The sequence below is a fragment of the Acanthisitta chloris genome, unplaced genomic scaffold, assembly GCF_000695815.1.
Source record: "Acanthisitta chloris isolate BGI_N310 unplaced genomic scaffold, ASM69581v1 scaffold19888, whole genome shotgun sequence".
NCBI lineage: Eukaryota > Metazoa > Chordata > Aves > Passeriformes > Acanthisittidae > Acanthisitta > Acanthisitta chloris.
The window spans coordinates 32013-51222 of NW_008686704.1; the positions used below are offsets into that span (position 1 = coordinate 32013).

Sequence of the window (19210 nt, forward strand, 5' to 3'; positions counted from 1 at the left end):
TCTTCTGCTGCTTGGTACACCTGCTGACTGGTAGTGCTTTAGCAACTTGCTGAATGTTTGGCATTTTCTTCCTGCCTTTTCACCTGTTAGTGTCCCCTTGCTGCTCTTTGAGTCTGCTTACTCACTGATACTTGCACTTTTGCTATCCTGTCCACCTGCTTTTATGCCTGGCGTTTCTATCATATTGTCCTGCCCATCTGCCTAGATTTTATTTCTAAATATGCACCAGTCTGAAAAGATTAAGAAAAATTGTAAGGAATGGGGAAAAATTATTGTCTGGTACCTTCATGATCTGATTCAGTTTAACATACCAGCCAAAAACTGATCTCCGTACCAATATTCAGCTTTTTGATAGAACTGCTCAAAACCCTTTCCCACCTTATGAAAAAAAGAAACCAAATCCAAACCAAAATTAATTGTATTCAATCTTTGCTTCCATCACTTTATTTGATAGGTGTATTGCTGTTCAGTAATACTGTATTCAGTGTTAAATTCCATAGTAATTAAGTACTACAATGCTAATATTACCTATGGTAATTCTCAGAATCCATGGACGGTAGGTAATAATGGAGTGAGGGGAAACAATATGTTTCTGAGGCTCAGAAAGATTGTAGAGCTGTGTTCATTAAACATAGTGGATCAGAGGAGCTGGATAAGAAATTTTACAGACCTCTTAATTTAAAATGGGGTTGCAGCTGATCTAAAAAAGCCATTGGATCAATACAGTATTGCCAAACCACGGTGTGTCCTACTTGAAGCTTCCTCCTCTTTCTGTACTGGGAGAACAGTCAATTGCCAGTTTACCAAAAACTATTGCCACTCTCTCACAGATTAAGAACAAGGAGAACAAGAATGCCTGTAAGGTTCGTAATAAGGGAAAAAATAATTGTCACGTCTTAGAATAAGAAGCAGGATTTCCTGCCTCTTCTTTTAATTCAACTAACTTGACCTCTCTTTTCCTAGCTTTGCCACAGTTTCTAGCTTATATTATGAGTGTTTGTGGGTTTACTTATGCTTTTGAGTCCAGTACCAACTAGGAACTGGAGAAAATATTCTGTCATAATGAGCCCTATCATAATTCCATAGGAAATTCTTCATACACTTAAATAAATTTTATGTAATATTCTTTTAACCTGAAATTCTAATCTCTCATTATATACTTTTAGATGTACCTTAAATATATGAAATTATGTCTCTAAGTGTAGAGGCAGGGCAGCATCCCTTGCATCAGGAGCCTCTCTTACCACTGCAAGACCAGGTGTGGAATCAGAGACACTGTGGGAGAGCATCTTGTTCCCATACTCCCAACACCAGCTTGCTGCTTTGGAGGATGTCTCCCAGGACAACTGACAGTGTTCTGAGTAAGAGCTACTAGGACACTTCTCCCAGTTTTCAAATTAACATCTGGAAAATATTAAAGTTGTATTCTGCTCCAAGGAACCAGAGGATGTGAATGTCCAGCTTTACTCCTTTACCGTTTCCTAGGCTCTCCTGTCCTCTCTCTTCTCAGCCTGTCCAACCCTTTCTTGCTTCTCCAAGCATATTTTTTCACAGCTTCACAAACTCTTAAAGACGCTAGGCTGGCAGTCTCTCACTTCCCACCAGCTTCATGCTGTTTAAGGGTGTGGTGACAAGAATAAATCTCAGTGGCAAATCTCTTTCTCCAAGGTTTAGCTCCCAGTGTTACCTTGCTGCTTCCCTAGGCTGTTTGAGAAGTGTATCAGGTGCTGGAATGAAGGAGGAATATCCACTCTAGCACTGCAGGGCTGCAAGGCGCTGCTAGAAATCACTTCTTGTCCCAAGAACCATAAGTAATTTCTTTCATGTGCCATTTTAGTTATTTTTAATATCGTTGGTTTTTTAATTAATATTACCTCAGAAAAAATGGTGGGGTTTTTTTTTGTACTATTGACATTGCATAAAGTTTAAATGCAGAAAAGCATCAGAAACTAGAGAAAATAAATAAACTGCTTTTTCTTGAATGCGTGGAATATTCTTGGTTGAAAATTGCACCTACCACAGAATTGATGCAGTGCTTTCTCAGGCGATTTCATTGTACCGTATCAAGATAAATCAGTTTTCCATTTGAAGTGATCAAGTTATGGAGCTGAGTTTGTTTAGCCTCAAGAAGGGGAGGCCCAGGAGTGACCTTATCACTCTCTGCAACTACCTGAAAGAAGGTTGGAGTGAGATGGAGGCTGGTCTCTTCTACCATGCCTACAGAAGAAATGACCTTAAGATGAGACAGGAGAGATTCAAATTAGATATAAAAGGTATCCTTTCTGATGGTAGCAGCTAATTTCTTCAGTTGTTTCAGTAGTGAAAACAAATTCCTAACTAATACAGGTTTTTTTACACTCAAATCAGAAGGTCAGGTATATAATTATTTTCCTACCCTTGGGATTTCCAGAAGGTGTTCCATTGCCCAATCCACTTAATCACTGCTTTCAGTTTCATTTGAAGTTTTCCATTCTTTTAAGAATAATCTGCCTGACAGTGACTTATATCAACTTGGAATTCAGATTTTATTATGTCTGTATGTTGCTTCTGGATTCCGTTTGAAAAATTTATTTGGCTAATTTTAGACAAGAATGCCTTAGATGGTACATATCATGCTCAAGAACATATATGCCTTTTGGTTCATGCATTGTCATCATTGACAAAGGCTTTTGCTGTTGCAACTCATGCTAACAATTTGCTGAATGTATATTGATACTGAGTAAGTTCCAGTGTCTCTCTACAGTTACCTCTTTACTTTGTGGGTAAATAGTTTTTGTTGGAAAAGTGAGAAGATGATGTTGCATTAAGAGTATAGAAATTTGGAAGAAAATCAATTCCCTTGCTTTCCAGCTGGTCCCCAGAGATGAGAGGGTGCAGTCAGCTTATTTCTGATTGCAACCAATTCAGCACTGTAAGTCTTGCCATGTGCAACAAGAAGTTTCATGAGCACAGGTTAACAAATATCATAGTTCACAGAAGCAACAGGTTATAGATTTTTGTTGGATTGAGGATGATAAATGCTCTAGATCTAAAAAGTGTAAGTATATAGTGCTATATATGTCTTTCCATGTGTGTTCCTATTCAGTGAGAGGTACAAATCTTACAAAGAGGTGTCCCAGCTTTAGGGAGGAGAGAGGAGCAAGCCTATTGACTTGTCTGCAAAATGGGTTTGTATTCTCATCCTCTGCTAAAGGGAATTTCAAATGCCAAATTTATACTTTCTGGAGAAGTGGAGGTGTGATTGTAGTCAAATATCCTGTTGCAGCAATCATAAATGGTGGCGGGGGCAGGCACTTTGTATGTAAATGAGGGGGGTTGCACCCCCATTAGCAGGCCAGCATGCCCATGTTAATCCCTTTGCCACATATCTCATGGTATATCTAATGGATTTAGGCCTTATTCCTACAGATGAATAGGCAAAGTCATGTATCGGTGACTGTTGCAGAATTGTTCCCCCCCCCCAGTACATTTGCTGTTGCTTTGCCCAGACTGGTTTTAGATTGAGTATGAAGAAGAGAAAGCTCCAGGAAGGCCTTATTGCAGCCTTTGAGTAATTAAAAGGGGACTATAAAAAAGATGGGAACCAACTTTTTAGCGGGGCCTGATGCAATAGGACAAGGGGGAAGGATAGTAAACTGAAGAAGGGTCAATTTAGATACTAGGAAGAAATTCCTTACTGTGAGGGTTGTGAGGCACTGTTACAGGTTGTGTGGAGAAGCTGTGGGTGCCTCATTCCTGGAAGTGTGCAAGAACAGGTTGGATGGGGCGCTGAGCAACTTGATCTTGCTTATTACAGAGAGGTTGGACTAGATGGCCTTAAAAGGTCCCTTCCAACTCAAACTATTCCGTGATTTTTCTGGAGCTTCTTTCACTTCCTTTGGGAGTTTGATGAAATCAGATTTACATCATGGTTTGGAAATTTTATCTGAGACTGCACCTAAACTTTTGTAGGATTCAGCCTTTACTGCACTCATAGAACATCATAGCAACACTAAATAGTCTTTTCCACCCTTGCTGTTTGCTTTCAGGAAATATTTATACACCTTTATTAGACTTATTTCTTGTAACCTTTTTTCAGATAGACTGAATGAGTAGGAAATAAGCTTTATTTTGTGTAGAGTTGCAATCACATACATGACTCAAGTGGCAGATTTTGCAGATTTCAAAGCTGAATAAAACACATTGCCACCATATTTTTTTTTGGGCTGTAGCTCCCTTTTCAAGAGTGAGAAGTGATTGGGTTATTGCCACTTCCTACTACAAGATGGTCAGTTCTTCCTTTGAAACCAAATAATGCTTATGTATCCAGTGGTGTATGGAATTAATCCATGAACAGCAAGGTCTAACACTATGATCTCTTTCATACTCGTCTGCAATTCATGCGTGTTTTACTAATTTCTGCTGGTCAACATTGGTCATTCCTGGAATGAGAACAACTGAGAAGGACACCAAGTTCTTTTAGATGTGTTTGTCTCCTAGGGATTTTTTTTCCTGCAGCATCTTAATGAGAAGCTACTATTAACTCATCATCACTCTTTGCAGGCAAGAGGGAGTCCGTAACAGTGGAGTTTTCTTTTGACTTTTTTGAGGATAACAATCCTTAAAATAGAGATGGAATCCATCTGTAAAGATTCTAACCTAGCTGGAATTGTGTTTTTCTCAATTAACCAAATTCTAACTAAATTCTCGCCTATAACTTTGACATTGTTAAGACTAGAAAATGGAAGAGAAAATAATAGACTGAAACAGTCTAATATTAGACTGAGACATTCTAATATTTTTCCCAGAAATATTCTGTGTATTTGTTTCTTTTCCTTGTTAGTTTTTTTAAAATATTTTTTAAAATATTTAATTTGTTTAATCATGTAAATACTATTGGGCAGCTAGCCTTAGATGCATCTGCTTTCTATGTTATTCTCAATTATAGTCTTCTATCACCCATATATTTTATACAGAAATACAGCCGTCTGATTTTTTACTTGAGTTAATCTGCTTAGAGATATGTTTGTAGTTGCTGTACACTGAGTGTGAACACATGCCATAGTAGTGAGGTGCTTAGCATTCATTGCAAGAATCCAGTCCTGTGTACATTTTGAGTATACAGAGCAAGAAAACTCGTTTACTGTGCCTATCTAAGAATCTCTTTTGCCTTGCCAGTTCTTAAAAGCTACCCCCGTTTTCTCAGTGATCCACTTACGCACTGCTAGTATAAGTCAATTTCCTGTAAAAGTTTGGACATAGAGTGAATTTTATTAAAAGCAAAAAGATCTTTCTGCACAACATGGTCTGCTGCTTCAAGCACAGCAGAAGTATATGTGAGGGGAGGTGCCTCTATACCTGTGTTGCTATATCTGTGTTAATGGAAAGGTGTGTATGTTATAAGAACATCAGGGTTTTGAAATGAAGAGTTGGGCAGTTAGGAAGTAAAGCAGCAGAATTTGTCTATACAATGCAAAACTATTACTAGGAAAGCATTGTTCTGTCACAGCTGAGTAACGTTAATAAACGATCGACCTGGTTTTACGTAGTGCGGGAAGGTTAATGCTACATCTTCTAAAACTGGGAGAAACTGGTGGCTTAGAAATGTGGATAGAAGACATCTTAGGAACAGTGTAATAAAGGGAATATACTCTATATTTTTAATATTGTTAACTATTGCTATTAAGTATTGTGAACTATTAATTAAATAGTAAACCCAAATTCCAGAGGGAAAGGTAAACTTTCTATATTTAATACTCCTCACTCAGTATAGATCAGGAATTCTACTGTCTTCCATTTCAAAGCTCTGTGCCACAGCAATCTCAACAAAGTACTTTCCATCTTCTCTTTGAGAAACCTTTTCATTCAATTCTTTCCATGAGAATTTTGGAGGGAAAAAATGTGACTTATGCCAGAAGTTAAATAATCCTGTATAGGAAATTGTTTGACAGAATGTACAGTAGGTCACTTTGGCTTTCAAAACCTGTTCAGTTGTTCAGTTCCAATGAAAGCATCATTCATGAGTGCCAAAACTGGCAACTGTTAAAACTCTGAACACGAGTTACATCACTAGATGTCACAAAAGTATCTTTTCTATGAATTTTTAGGTTATGGCAGAAGTATTTTAAAGCTGCTGTTATTAGAGAGTTAATCATTTACTTAGGGAATAAAGATACTTTGGAAGAGACTCTTAAGAGAAAGTAAAGCACTTTTTGTCATGCTTGTGTTGCTGCAGTATCTTCTTGAAAAACCATCACTCATTAGTCCATCCTTTGCAGGGTAGAAGGTGTATTTTAGGAAGGTTTGAGGTTTTTTTAATCTTCAACATTGATGATTTAAAATCTGAAATAGCTTGGAGGACCTACTTTACCTGTGGCAGAAACTGACTTCAGTTTCAGAAGCACAAATATTTTACATGCAATATTTGTTCTTGGCAGAAGGTAGCAAATTGTAGGAACTAACAGACAATATCCTCAAAAGAGTTGCAGATCTCAATTTCAATAGCAAATGTGCTAGAACTAAAGCATTGCCAGATTATTTATTTATAGGAGTGAAATTGCAAAGAAAAACTTTTGCTTCTTTCACTGCCCAAGAGACTCTCTTAAGACAAAGCAGTGTATGTGTCTATGTGATGGCCTCATTCTTTATGTGTATTGATGCAGATCTCTAAGGAATAATGCCTTTTCTTTTCCTGAGATACTAATACAACGAAGTGAAAGGCACAAATTTGTTTCTCTTAAGTAGTTCTAGACTTCACTGCTTAATATACTGCCCTGACCCACGCATACACCCTCCCCTGTATAGATGAATCAAAGTTCAGCATTGGTTTTGAAATGAAGCAAACTTTACCCTGACTCCACTTAGGTATAGATATATAGTCTAGAAGATAGTACACATAATGCAGAGGGTATTTTTTTAATGAGACAGTGCTCCCTATTAAAGCTCATTACATTGCCAGTTCATTCATGTAGAATTATTACTGACATAATGTAGACACCCATATTTATATCTCTCATTTCTGCTGCATGATTCTGTGATTTGCAGAGAAAAAAAAATTTCATTTCTCAGGTATTGATCCTTTTCTTTGCATTTTTAAGAATTTTGTAAAAGTTGGGCTGGATTTGTTAGATTTTTTGCATTTTCTATTGAACAGAAAGCAGTTTGAAGTAACTGAGGGAAAACTCAGTTATAAGAATATTAATTATTAAGAGATAAAATTTTAACAGTGTTTCTCTAATAGAGTGGTGTTGCTACCTTTACCAAGAGGTCTTCATCAGTACTACTTTTACTGAGAAGGAATTTATTCTTGCACGAAGTGGAGTTGAAGTGGGAAGCGCAGCAGTTTGCACATGAAAACGAGGACTGATAAATGAAGTTGGGTTCTTTGTACAAAGTGCAGTGGCTTGTTTCCAGCTGTTGTTTGAAACAAGCCAGTCCTAACCTCTCCACCATTGCAATACTCTGCCTTTTGACACTGGCTTAACACACACTATTAGACAGCTGTAACTTACTGCGTCTGGTGGGCGGTGTACAGCTTCATAGAGCCTAAATGCATTACTTATACTGCAGGAAAACATTTAGTGACTTCTTTGTTTCCTTAACGGTTACTAAGAGTGATCTAGCAGGTTTATGACAAGCTGTGGGTGTAGGCAGTATCATAAACTTAAGATCAGTTTGTACGGCATAAATATTTCAAACTTATTTACTATCGTAAAACTTCATTTAGCAGGAATAAAAAAATATTATTAACACTTAATATACACATTAGAAGTGATATTTAGAAAATACACATGGTTTGTTCCCCAGATACATCAATTTCTTTAACATTTCAAGTACACGAATGGGGCAGGCAAGTCAATGATCTAGGAAGTTTACATAAATCAAACACGACCAGGTTTAGCTCAAAACCTGGATACAAATCTGCTGAAGTGCAGGAACAATTTACAAATTCCACAGTGTTGCTTTTTCTAGTATGTTGACTTAAATCTTCAGCTTCTTTATTGTGTAGAAAATATGAAGCATCTTTCCCCAAATGTTTTTCAAGCTGTAAGTAAAAAAAGAACTGGAGTCATTAAGTAAATATTTTAATTGGTTTGATTTCAGTTGAAGAAAGCAAGGTCTTTTAACAAAAGTTGCGTTAAATACTAAGACTTTGATAACTAATATACACTTAGATAATTATTTGTTTACAAAAATAAGTATCGCTGTAGTCCAACTATTAAGAATTAAATATATTCATGGCTTGGTCATGGGTAAGTCATTGAGTATTGTCAGAGGTACCTCACCAGCCAGTTGCTCTTTATGGTCATATACACAGTGGAATTGTAGTGAGTTATTTGCTGATACTGGTTTATAAAGAAGGAGAACATAGCTGCTGGTGTCTGAGTCTCATGCCATAGACATTAGGCTGCAATAAATGGTACGATTGATTCCAGTGAAGGGAGTGAGGGAATTCAAAGGGAGCAGTTTGCAGGCAGAGGGAGTCATGGATATTGGGATATTGGGAGAAATAGGGAAAACAGAGTCTGTATTTAATCTAACAGCAGTTAACGCTGTGACTTTTTTGTTCCTCACCCAGATAAATTTTGTAGGGTCATTCTGTGATGTTTAGATTCTTCGTGGCAGCAGAATCACTGCAAATATGCTGAGAGTGCAAGCAAACTGCAAATCAGTATTCTTGTGCTGCAGAATTATTGTCAGTGGAAATGCGTTATTGGTATATTTAGATATACTAGTTGGTAAAATTCATTTTTAATTGGCTACATTCATCAGGGTTTCATTCACCTTTGACTGTTTGTAAATTTGAGTTGGGAGAAGAAAAAAAGGAAAAAGAACATGGAATTAGGTCAGTTATTGGAGGAGTATTCACCAAGCTCACTATTGATAAGAGGGAAATACAGTAGAGTAAACCACCCTAATATGATTAGACATGTTTTATTTTATGTAAAAAAAATTCTATAAAAGCCTGAGAGGGCTCTCAGTATGTGCCTATATGTGTGTGACATAGATAGCCACATTTAACATCAAAAATGCCCAACAGGAACGTCAAAATGGGGACTCGCCAGTCTCATACTGAGTTTCTTACTGTACAGTAAAATGGATAGAAGCTGGATGGTCACTTCATGAGGAGGAATAAACAAGCACATCAGGATCAGCATTGACCTGATGTCTGCCTAGCCACCACCAGTCCATCCTGTGAGCCCAGTGGTTGCTCCTTACTTTAGCCTTACATCAGTTATTCTCCACTACTCTGGGACTATAAAACTAATGATGGGTTTTTACAGACCCACATCATTAGCTTTAATGGATAACTTATTGCTGTAGGAAATTATGACTTTCAGGCTATTATTTTTAAGGTGCGTGTTGTTCATTGGTGTGGGTATGAATCTGTTAAAAGCTCTAGTATGACAGCAAACCTACTTTTGAGATCCACCCTGTCTAGAAGCACCTATTCATTGCCCTCTTGGTTGTCTAATTTGACACTGTGAAGTCAATGATAAATGTAATTGCATATATCTGGAGCACAGCCATTGCATGGTGCATCTCTTACTGCAACACCCCAAAGAAGTGTTAGGCCCTCTGTATTGTTAGAAGATTGTTAACTTTGAGGACAAGTTGAGAGACTTTTACACACCTGCTTGATTTGCATTGTTTTGCAGCAGTAGCATATGTGATCAGTTTTATCAATTTGTCAAATTAACTGAGCAATTAGCCAAAGAAACGAATTTGGGAATTTGGGAAAACATCAAAGAACACAGTTCCCATGAAGCCTTCCATGCATAAAAAAAAGGCACAGAATATTATCACACAGGTTATTGGTGGCAGGGAATAGGAAAAATTCAAGAAGACAGAATGATTGTGAGAATGAATTGACTCAAAGCTGATCCTAATCCAAAAACCTTTCAGTGTCTTGAAAGAAACCAACTGCTGAAACCTATATTTCTTATTGTACCAAGAGGAGAAATAGTTAAGTGTTTTTTAAGCGAGAAGCTCTGATCAATCTAGCTCCATGTAAGCTCTATTTTCTCCCCTGTAAAATAAGAGAAGTAGATGATAATAGCTGACTAGCAAATAAAAATTACCAGTTTGTGTGTTGTCTCTGGCAGAGGTGTACTGAATAACCTTGAAGAAGGCATCTCATCTCCAGGCTGAGAGATGCAGTATTTATTCCTAGAGTATACACTTCTTATACAGCTGGTTGACAGATGTCACGAACATTTTTTTGTTCCATATTTGACTGATCGGTTTCTCTAGTTATTTCTCCACTCTTCTGAGGTTTCACTGTTGTCTGTGAGCTCTGTTGCAGAGGGTATATAGGTATTTCTTTGGTTAAGCCCTTTCAAGACTTCACCTTTCAGTGGAAAGCTCAAATAGATCATAAAATATTGTCAATGCTAATTCTGTAGTCTGTTAAGCATAAATTATCTGCAAATTTGTCCATTAATTTGTATATAAAACTTTATTATATGCTATGCAGAGTAATAGATTTTAATTTTTTCAACAGAAATAATATTTTCCACAGAGGCAGTCTCTGTCAATTTAATTGAATTTTCATGTTTTCTGAGTCTCATATTTGCATTTTAGTTGAAGAGATAAAACTATGTTACTGTCCAAAACCTGCTGAAGAGTATATGAAATGTCTCAGATCATTATTTACTATTGAGGTTCAACTTTGCTATGCTTAATACACAAAAGACAAAGATAAGGAATTTCTGTACGTTTCAAGAAGAGTAATTCTAGGTCTTTTAATTAAATCAGTCTGTAGTGGGTATATCCTCCAAAACTGCTTGGGAGGGCTTCCACAGGTTAGGAACTGAACTAACTGAATTTTTTTGGAGGCAGAGAAAGGCAGTGAAGCAGCAGAGAACTCTGTGAAACCAATTGGCAGTGAGCCATCTGTTAAGCAACTGCAACTACGTCAAAGATATCCAAAAATACATCAGTTGGTTTGGGAACATAATGCCCTAACTCCAATAAAAAGACACTTTGTAAACAATCAAAAATGTGCTTTAAAAGCAATTGCATTTAGTTATATAGCAATTAAATATAAGAAGTACTGCTCTCATAGACATTGTTAGTAAATCCTAAATAATTAAATTGTCTGTCCCTACTTCTCCTCTCTGGAGTAGAAACTAGTATTTTATTTCAGCCCCATTGTCTCTCTCTGTGGTTTCCCCACAGCCTGACAGTTCTGTCAAGTCCTGTCTTTCTTTTTGCTTCTCCTGAGTTTTTCCCTCGTGTATTGTCTGTCCAAGCCACCTTGTGCAGTCGTATTTTGTAGAACTGTGGAATGGGTTGAAAGGGACCTTTAAAAATCATCTGGTTACAGCCCCACCCTGCTATTTTCCATGCTGCTCACTTCATTCATTTGCCCTCACTTTACTCTCATTTCTGCCCTTCTGACAACCCTGCTGCTTGGACTTCCTCTCTGCAATTCTGCCTTTTCACTTTAGTTTTCTTCTTCCCATGTTCCCTTCTCTCATCTAAACTACAGAACTTGCCTTTCTTTGCAACCTCCAAACTGGACTTCCTGTGTCTCTCCTGAACTCTTGTATTACCTTCAAGTACTTTTGTGTCTGTGGAAACCTTCTCTTCCACCTTCCTCTTGTATGCATCTATCTTCTTTGCACTACCACCTTATGCACGAGAAACTGGCAAAACTTCATTGCTGTTATTTTAGTATTTTATGCAATTTTACTCCAGTATTTTCCACTTACTTTTTGTATAGTTAGCCTCAGGTTTGGGAATCAGTGTATAGCTTCAGTCCTGATTAAGGCATCAGTGTGAGAGCTCTGAATACCATTCTTTTTTCCTACTTTTGCTCAACAGTGTCATCATCACTGTTGTAAGAGAGCCAGGGGCAACAGCCTTGATCTGTGATTCATTCTGTGCCAATACTATGGCCCCCTGCAGCAGGCAGCAGCTGGTGGATGGTGAAACTACCAACAATAATATTGCCCATGAAACAAGGTTGAAGAGTCTTATTTTAGCCTTGCTAGAGTACTGGTAAAATGTGAAGGTGCTGAGTCACTAATTCCTTAATAGTTTCCATGCAGGCAGATGTTGGTACCAGACAGGTAACTCCTGAACTGGACACAGATGAACATCTAGGTTTGTCATCTACTCTCCCTTCAAACCAGAAAGAAGTATTAGAAAACCTGGCCACCAGCACTTTGGTACCTGGTTAGGTGAAACAAAGAGTTGTTACAGATAGCCACAAAGTATCTGCAAATCATTGCATCACTGCTGATTTCATTCATGTATGCATAGCTGATACAGAACATGCTTCCCAGTGTGATGGTGATTTCAGTTTCTGTACGCCGCACATTTTAAGGCATGTTATTTGACTATCCAATGTCTGATTTCAAGAGCAGATGTCACTGTAAAAGTGGTTTACTTAGCAGCAGCCTTTTTTGGTTGCATCCATCCAGTCAGGCTTCAAATATAAAAACCAAAAGCATTCTCTTTTGCAGAGGTCTCTGCCTGTAGTAATAAATGTAAGCATACATTTTTTTGAAACAAGTATTTTTAGAAACTTCTGTTGAAGACTGTACTGCTGTTTGGACTTTCTGCCCTTTCAGATTTTGTTGCTTAGTCTATACATTTTTAATAATCACATTGCCTGCTAGCAGTGACATTTTGTGAAGGTCATTTTTCTTGTGAAGTTGGAGAATGGACTTGAATTTCATTGAGGAACTCCCTGAGCTGCAGGATCATTGTTTATGGAACTCTTGCATCTTGTACTACCTTTTAAGCCTGTTTAGAATTTTAACTAATGATATCTTCAAAGTGTCACTGTGCTCAAGGGCAAAAAATAAATCTCAAAATGCACTTTGAATAGCTTTGAAGCATGGTATTAGCTGAAAGTAAAAGTCATAGATATAGACTTGCTATGTATGCACACACAGAGAATTATGTGTTTCACCAACTTTTTCATTGTCAGCAAAGCATCTCTTCACCATTGCAATACCTTTTTCTTCTATATTATGAAAATAATAAGGTCTATGGATAGTCTTAAGAATTTTTTATGTGATTGATAATTTAATACCTCAGCAGGTATCTTAATATAATCTCCCTCCATGTAGAGGTTTTAGTTTTGTCTACATCATTCAAAGCTCACTTCTTCTCATTTCCTGTGCAGAAACACAGTCACTGGGTTATATTTATATGCTTTTCTGTTTCTGGGTACAGGATGGCAGGTACTAATACCAACATGCTGTGTTTCAAATAAAAGAGACTGGTTTCAGCTACTGAATTAAACCAAATTTTTGGCTTCCCACAACTGAGCACATAACCAGTTTGCTTATTACTAAAATACATGAAGATTTATGTTGTATCTGTGTCTGATGTCTTCTGATACTGACAAATTCCTTTAAAACATGTTAAATTATAGTGGCAGTGTTGAAAATATGGTCTCCTGAATATCTGTAGTCTCCAGATACCTGTTCTATTTATTGTTTCCTGTAAGTGTTTTAACTGTATAACTAGTATAGGACTCCTTGATCTTTCTTATAGGGATAGCATTGAGTTAATTGTTTCATTTTCCTTCCCTAGGACTGTGTTTTTATATTTGTCAACTAAGAGCTTACAAAAATGCAAGGATGTGATTTATAATTTAATCTTTCCCACAAATTAATTTGTCTGGGTTTTTTTCATTGTATTATTTTGCTATATCAAATTGCCAAGAAGATTTAGCTTATTCAGTGTCCTTATATTTAAGATGTCCTTTTCTATTTCTGTTTTGATAGTTGTACAATCAAAGCATTGGAGTTTGGCTAGATGTTTTACCATGGATTTCACAGTTTTATGACCATTGCTAAGAGTTGTGTCAAGTAAATTAGAATCTTGTTTCAGAACATGAAACAATATGATCCAATGAACAGCAACTACTGTGGGGAAAACGAAGTGAGGGTAGGACTGTAACCTCTCTTTAAAGTGGTGTGCCCTAGCTAAAGTTAGAGGTTGGGAGATGGGACGGATTGTGTGTTTGAGAAAATTTGTGTTAACAAGTAAGGACAGAAGGTTGCGCATGATTTTCCATCTGATTCCTTGTGTGGAAAAAGGACTAAAAAGGCAAGAATTTTCAGACTCTGCTCCCAGACTTCTCAATGCCCACTGCATATGGACTGCTTGTGAATAAAAGCCATCAGCCTGTTTGGAACTGCTGTTTTGCTGACATGATCAAAAGGGAAGGCCTCAGCCTCTGGCCATGATCATTACCATTTTACTCTTTTCCTGCCTGCCTGCTACATGGGCTTCCCTTTGCAAACTTTTTTTTCTGTCTTCTGTGCAGGCTGAATCACCCTTCTCATGCCTGGGAAAATCTCAACATGAAAATGCACGAGATTGATGAGGAACAGAAGGCAGTTACATTTGGTCTTTTCTTTGCTTATTCTCAAACATTTTTTTCCTTTCTGTTTGAGGCAATTGTTATTTCTGTAGTGTTGGTTAACAGTTTCTTTATTTATAGAGTCCTGACTTTTATAGTTTTCTGTAGGAGTCTTCACAGTGCAGCTAACAGTCCTTCTTCCCAACTCCTTGTCTTTCCATACAACCATGAGAAAGTTATTTAACGTATTTCAGTGTTGAGAATTTAGCAACAACATTTCTTGGCAGAAAAAAACAAGGACATATTCTTACCCAATTTTTAGCTGATTTCATATTTTTCTTGTCCCTAGACTTTATCACTCACTTTGCTATTTAATCTTTGATTGCAGGCCACTAAAGAAGTAATAGAGCGAGAAGCCCCAGGGATGGCCCTGGCAATGCTGATGGGATCACTTAATGTTACTCCTCTGGGCATGCTCTCTAGGTAAGACGATTCCTTCAAAATGTAAGATGAACTCTTTCCTTAGAAATGCACATTGTCATCCAATGACTATGCAGAAATTACTGAAGATTACCATTGTTATCAAGACTAAAAGTCTTAGATTCAGAGAAGTGGCCCAATTCCAAGAATTATAATTGCATTCTTATTTAATTCCCTTTGTTGTCTCTATTAGACACTGTATCCTCCTGTATTTTCTGTGCTAGGTTATTTGTAACATTGATGCACACTGTTAAATAGTTGTCTTTTCATTCTAGAGGCATAGCATTTTGATGCTGAGTGAACGATTCTTCTGTTCATCAAGCACTGAAATACTTTGGCAAAAATACACCACCTTTAATAGAGATAAATGTATTGTTTTGATATTGCATTTATTCTAGTATCAGCAACATCTCTCTCAAGAAGTTAAATGGTATTTTATCCCATGCTTAAACTGAGTATTTCCTAATATGTAATTAGTAACTGCATCTCTGTTGTTTCAGTTTTTATCAGTGACATCTCTTACTCTGTTTTTTTTTCTGGAATTCAGTCAATTTGCCTCATTTTACCTATGATAGACAGTAATATCAATACCTTTCATAGGTTAATTTGTACTTGTACCTTATTTCAAGGTAATTTAAAAACAATGGCTGTTACAGGTTTTTGATTTCTCATATAATGAGGGTATAACAAGAAAATAAGTATATAAGAAATAAAGAATGGTGGCTGAAAGGGTGTTGTAATGGTAGTAGAACCAAAATGCTGGATTGCATCCTGATTCTTCTGTACATATACACAGAAAATGGCCCTTAAACTACAGCCACTTTCAGTAGTAATTAATTGCAATGATGAAAGACAACATTGCAAAGATGATGCATGCAATACTCTTGGGCCTTAAAAAATTTCCAGTGAACAGGCCTAAAAGCAATCAGCATGCAAAAGGCCATTATTTTTATAACAGATCATAAAGTTAAGTACACAAAATTACAATATTATGGTTTCTTCTGCGGTCTCAGTTCTGCATGAATTCACATGTAGATTATGATTGCAATTTTTGTAGAATTCTTCTGCAAATGCTGAAGATGGGGGAAACAAACTTTTCTTATTATTGTCCTATGTGTAATATTATATGGATATTGGTGCTCTATATTCAGAATCCTCTCTAAATGCAGGTTCGCTTTCTCTGGGATTTTTTTTACATCAATTGTTATTTGAAGATACAAATTTTTAGTATATTTTCATATATTTTCTGCAAATTGTGGTAGGTTTGTAATCCCCTCTTACAATGCAAACTCAGGCACACATTAAGAGAGGTCAAAAACTTACTACTAATTTTAGGTATACAGTTTGAGAAATGTAGATTCTAATTTTTCAAAGTATTTAACATTAAACTTTTCTCTCACTGACTTCATTTTGAAATGAATTCTTGGTGGGTAATTTTACATGTAATTTATTTGACTTTTCAAAAAAAACCAAAAAATGCAACTTTAAGAGGACACTTCTATAAATCACCTGCAGATCTGGAAATTTTAGATCAGTCTTGAATTTTATCACATTAACTTTTAAAAATTCTTACAAGTTACAGGCTCTCTTCCTGCCTATGGGCCAGCATTGGGAAATTATTTTGTAGGCTGGGTTCAGAGATAGTTAATGCTAATGAGGGGCAGTGACACTCCCATTCTCAGTTCACGTTCAGACCCAGGATCCAACAGAGAGTGTCTTAGAGTGTCGTAGACCTTTTAATGTGTTTCCTGAAATTATTTCAGTTTCTTCTCCGTGACCTTCTGAAACTGTCCTTATCCCAAAATTATCTCTTCCCTTCACCTGATTCCTTGCCTGTCAAGTCCCTGTGCCGTGCCAGTCTTTATGAGGACTTTAAAAAACACTCTCTGTGTTCCCTTGTCCATTTATTCGCCTTTTACTAGTATATTTTCTTCCCAGGAAGATCATGGGTTTTTCTCCCAAGGAGGAGTTCTTCAATTCCTGCTTGTGCATCAGACCTGCATTTCTTTTCTCCCACATCCAGGTTTTCTTTCCGTTCTCTTGTTTCTATTTGTATTCTTTTTTTCTCAGGCTTCTTTAGTTTTTCTTAAAATTTCCGTCCACTGCATCACAAGGCTGAGAATTATATGAGATCCACATCATCCACCTCAACTGTTCTACATTTGAAGGAATATCATTAATTTATTTCTCAAAGTACACAGAATGCATGCACATTTAGTATGCTTTTGTTGTGAGCACACAGAGTACTTTTTGCAAGCCAAGCAGTTCTTAGGTACTTTTCCTTACTTTTACGTTCTCTCTTGAGAAATTTTTGGCAGCTCCATTTCTTTCTTGAGCCACTAGATCTGGTTCCTGGCAGCTGAAAACTTGTAGTTTTCATGAGAAAGGCTGCTGGTTTAGTCCTTTTTTTATTACTGGTTCATTGTACTGGTCATTTGGTTTATAATGTTAAAAATTATTTAAAGAGCCAAGTGGAAGACTATTAAAGGAGCTATCTGCCAAACACAATTCCACCATTCATTTTTACTCCTTTCTGGACAAGTCCTATTTCCTTTGTTTTGAGTATGTCATAAACTGTAACCCGTGTATGGGATTTGATAGAGTGAGTTTGTACTCTGTAAAACTTGTCTACTGCAACAAGAGTAAATGGACACTTTGCTTTAGCTCAGGCTCTTCATCTTTGTGCTGCAGTAGAGCATTCCTCAGCTACCTGTAAATCTTTCTTAACTGAGGGTACATAGTGTTAAAGAAGTGAATATGAGAAAGCAGAGGCTAGATGCCAGGCGGTGTTCAAACTTCCAGTTGAAAACAAGACCTCTTCAGTCTAACTTGACTGTGATATCAAAAGTTCATTTTGTGGCACAAAAATGTTCTATTTACTTGTGAGCATTATGACATCTGTCACGGGAATATTTAATACCCTGCTAAAAAATGCCATGATTCCAGTAATTGACATTAATCACGGAGAATTATTTGTGTAAGAAGAAATCCAGGAAGTTGGCTACTCCACAAACCATGTCCTTTGTCTCAATTTTTGGTAATGCCATAACTAGAAATTATTTTCTTTCCTGTTCTATGTTCACTTGTTGGTTTTGTTTGATAAAGAGATTGCTACAGATTTTCTGTGAACTGTAACCTCCCAATCTTTGTGGTTTGTTTTTCTCCTTTTACTTTTTTCTTAACCTTATATCCCAGCCCTGGGTTTTTAACTGATAGTTTCATAAACAGTGGAATCTTTACAACCTTAAGACAAAATTCAGAAATTTTAATTATTTTTCCTTTAAAAATATTTACATAAAATGTTGAAGATTCAAGCTCTAAACAACAGAAAGCATTCAGCACTTGGGTGTTGAAATTCAGCCCTGCATCAACACCAAAGGAATTCCCTAAAGTAAAACAAATTCTTCCATCTTTGAGACTCAGTTTTGTCTTTTCTTGAGGGGGAAGGAAAGACTGTCAAAAAAGAATTAGATGAGAATTGTCTAAGTACAATTTCCACTTGAGAATTACTTCCCCTTCTGCTTTTCTTACATTGCTTTTTTAAACAAAAAAAGACATATTTGAATTAATGCAACAAGCATGACTTGAGCCAGGGATGTTTGACACCATCAATTACATTGCAAAGGAACCATATGTGTGATCAAATAGGGAATATATCAAATAATTTATTGGATGCAAGTAAACAATAGAATTAAGGGAGCTAGACAGATCTAAATAAAGATGGAAATATAGCCACTGTTTATACTATCAATTAAAGGTTAGACCCAGTCAGCCATGTTTGGGGTTTTTTTCAGCTCAGCTTCTCCTCAGTTGTTTTATGAAAACATAATCAGCAAATATATTGGAAATTGTGCTTACAAAATCTGATAATTCATAGAAATTGTCTTAAATGCTTTGGGGGTTATTTGGCAGTGGAAAAAGTTGCATGCAAGAATTTCAGTCTGTTTCTTTCTTTTCAGACCTGTATGTGGAATCAGAGGGAAAACTCTCATAATTAATCTGCCAGGTAGCAAGAAAGGGTCACAGGTAAGAAGTGTTCTTACTGCTCTGCTGGTGAGGAGCCATGATGAGTACTTTCCATTCTTCTGAACATTCCCAATTTTGATCAAAGCGGGGGGGAAGGAACATAATTTCTAAGAGTTTGAGGAATTTTAAAATTTTCTCGATATGGGGATCAGAGTTTGTGTTCTTCCTGCATTTTGCTCAGTTTGGACAGAGAAGTTAGGCTTTATCATAGAATCACAGAATCAACAAGATTAGAAGAGACCTCAAAGATAATCGAGTCCAACCCTACGGTCGTTACTAGACCATGGCACTAAGTGCCACATCTGGTCTCATCTTGAAAACCTCCAGGGGTGGTGAATGCTTTGTTTTTATTCATGCTTTAATTCTGACTGTATGGCTGAGATTAGACATCAGCAG

At 36.8% G+C, this 19210-nt stretch overlaps 1 protein-coding gene across 1 annotated transcript in view; it reads left to right on the top strand.

Moving 5' to 3' along the window:
- The window catches only part of LOC103807555 (gephyrin-like), a gene marked incomplete at both ends in the record, with an annotated part of 59233 nt that overhangs the window by 31317 nt on the left and 8706 nt on the right, over positions 1–19210 (top strand). Inside the window, 2 exons of the mRNA XM_009080287.1 lie at positions 14697–14791; positions 18748–18814. Coding sequence (XP_009078535.1) covers positions 14697–14791; positions 18748–18814 — 162 coding nt within the window. The remainder of the gene's footprint in view (positions 1–14696; positions 14792–18747; positions 18815–19210) is intronic.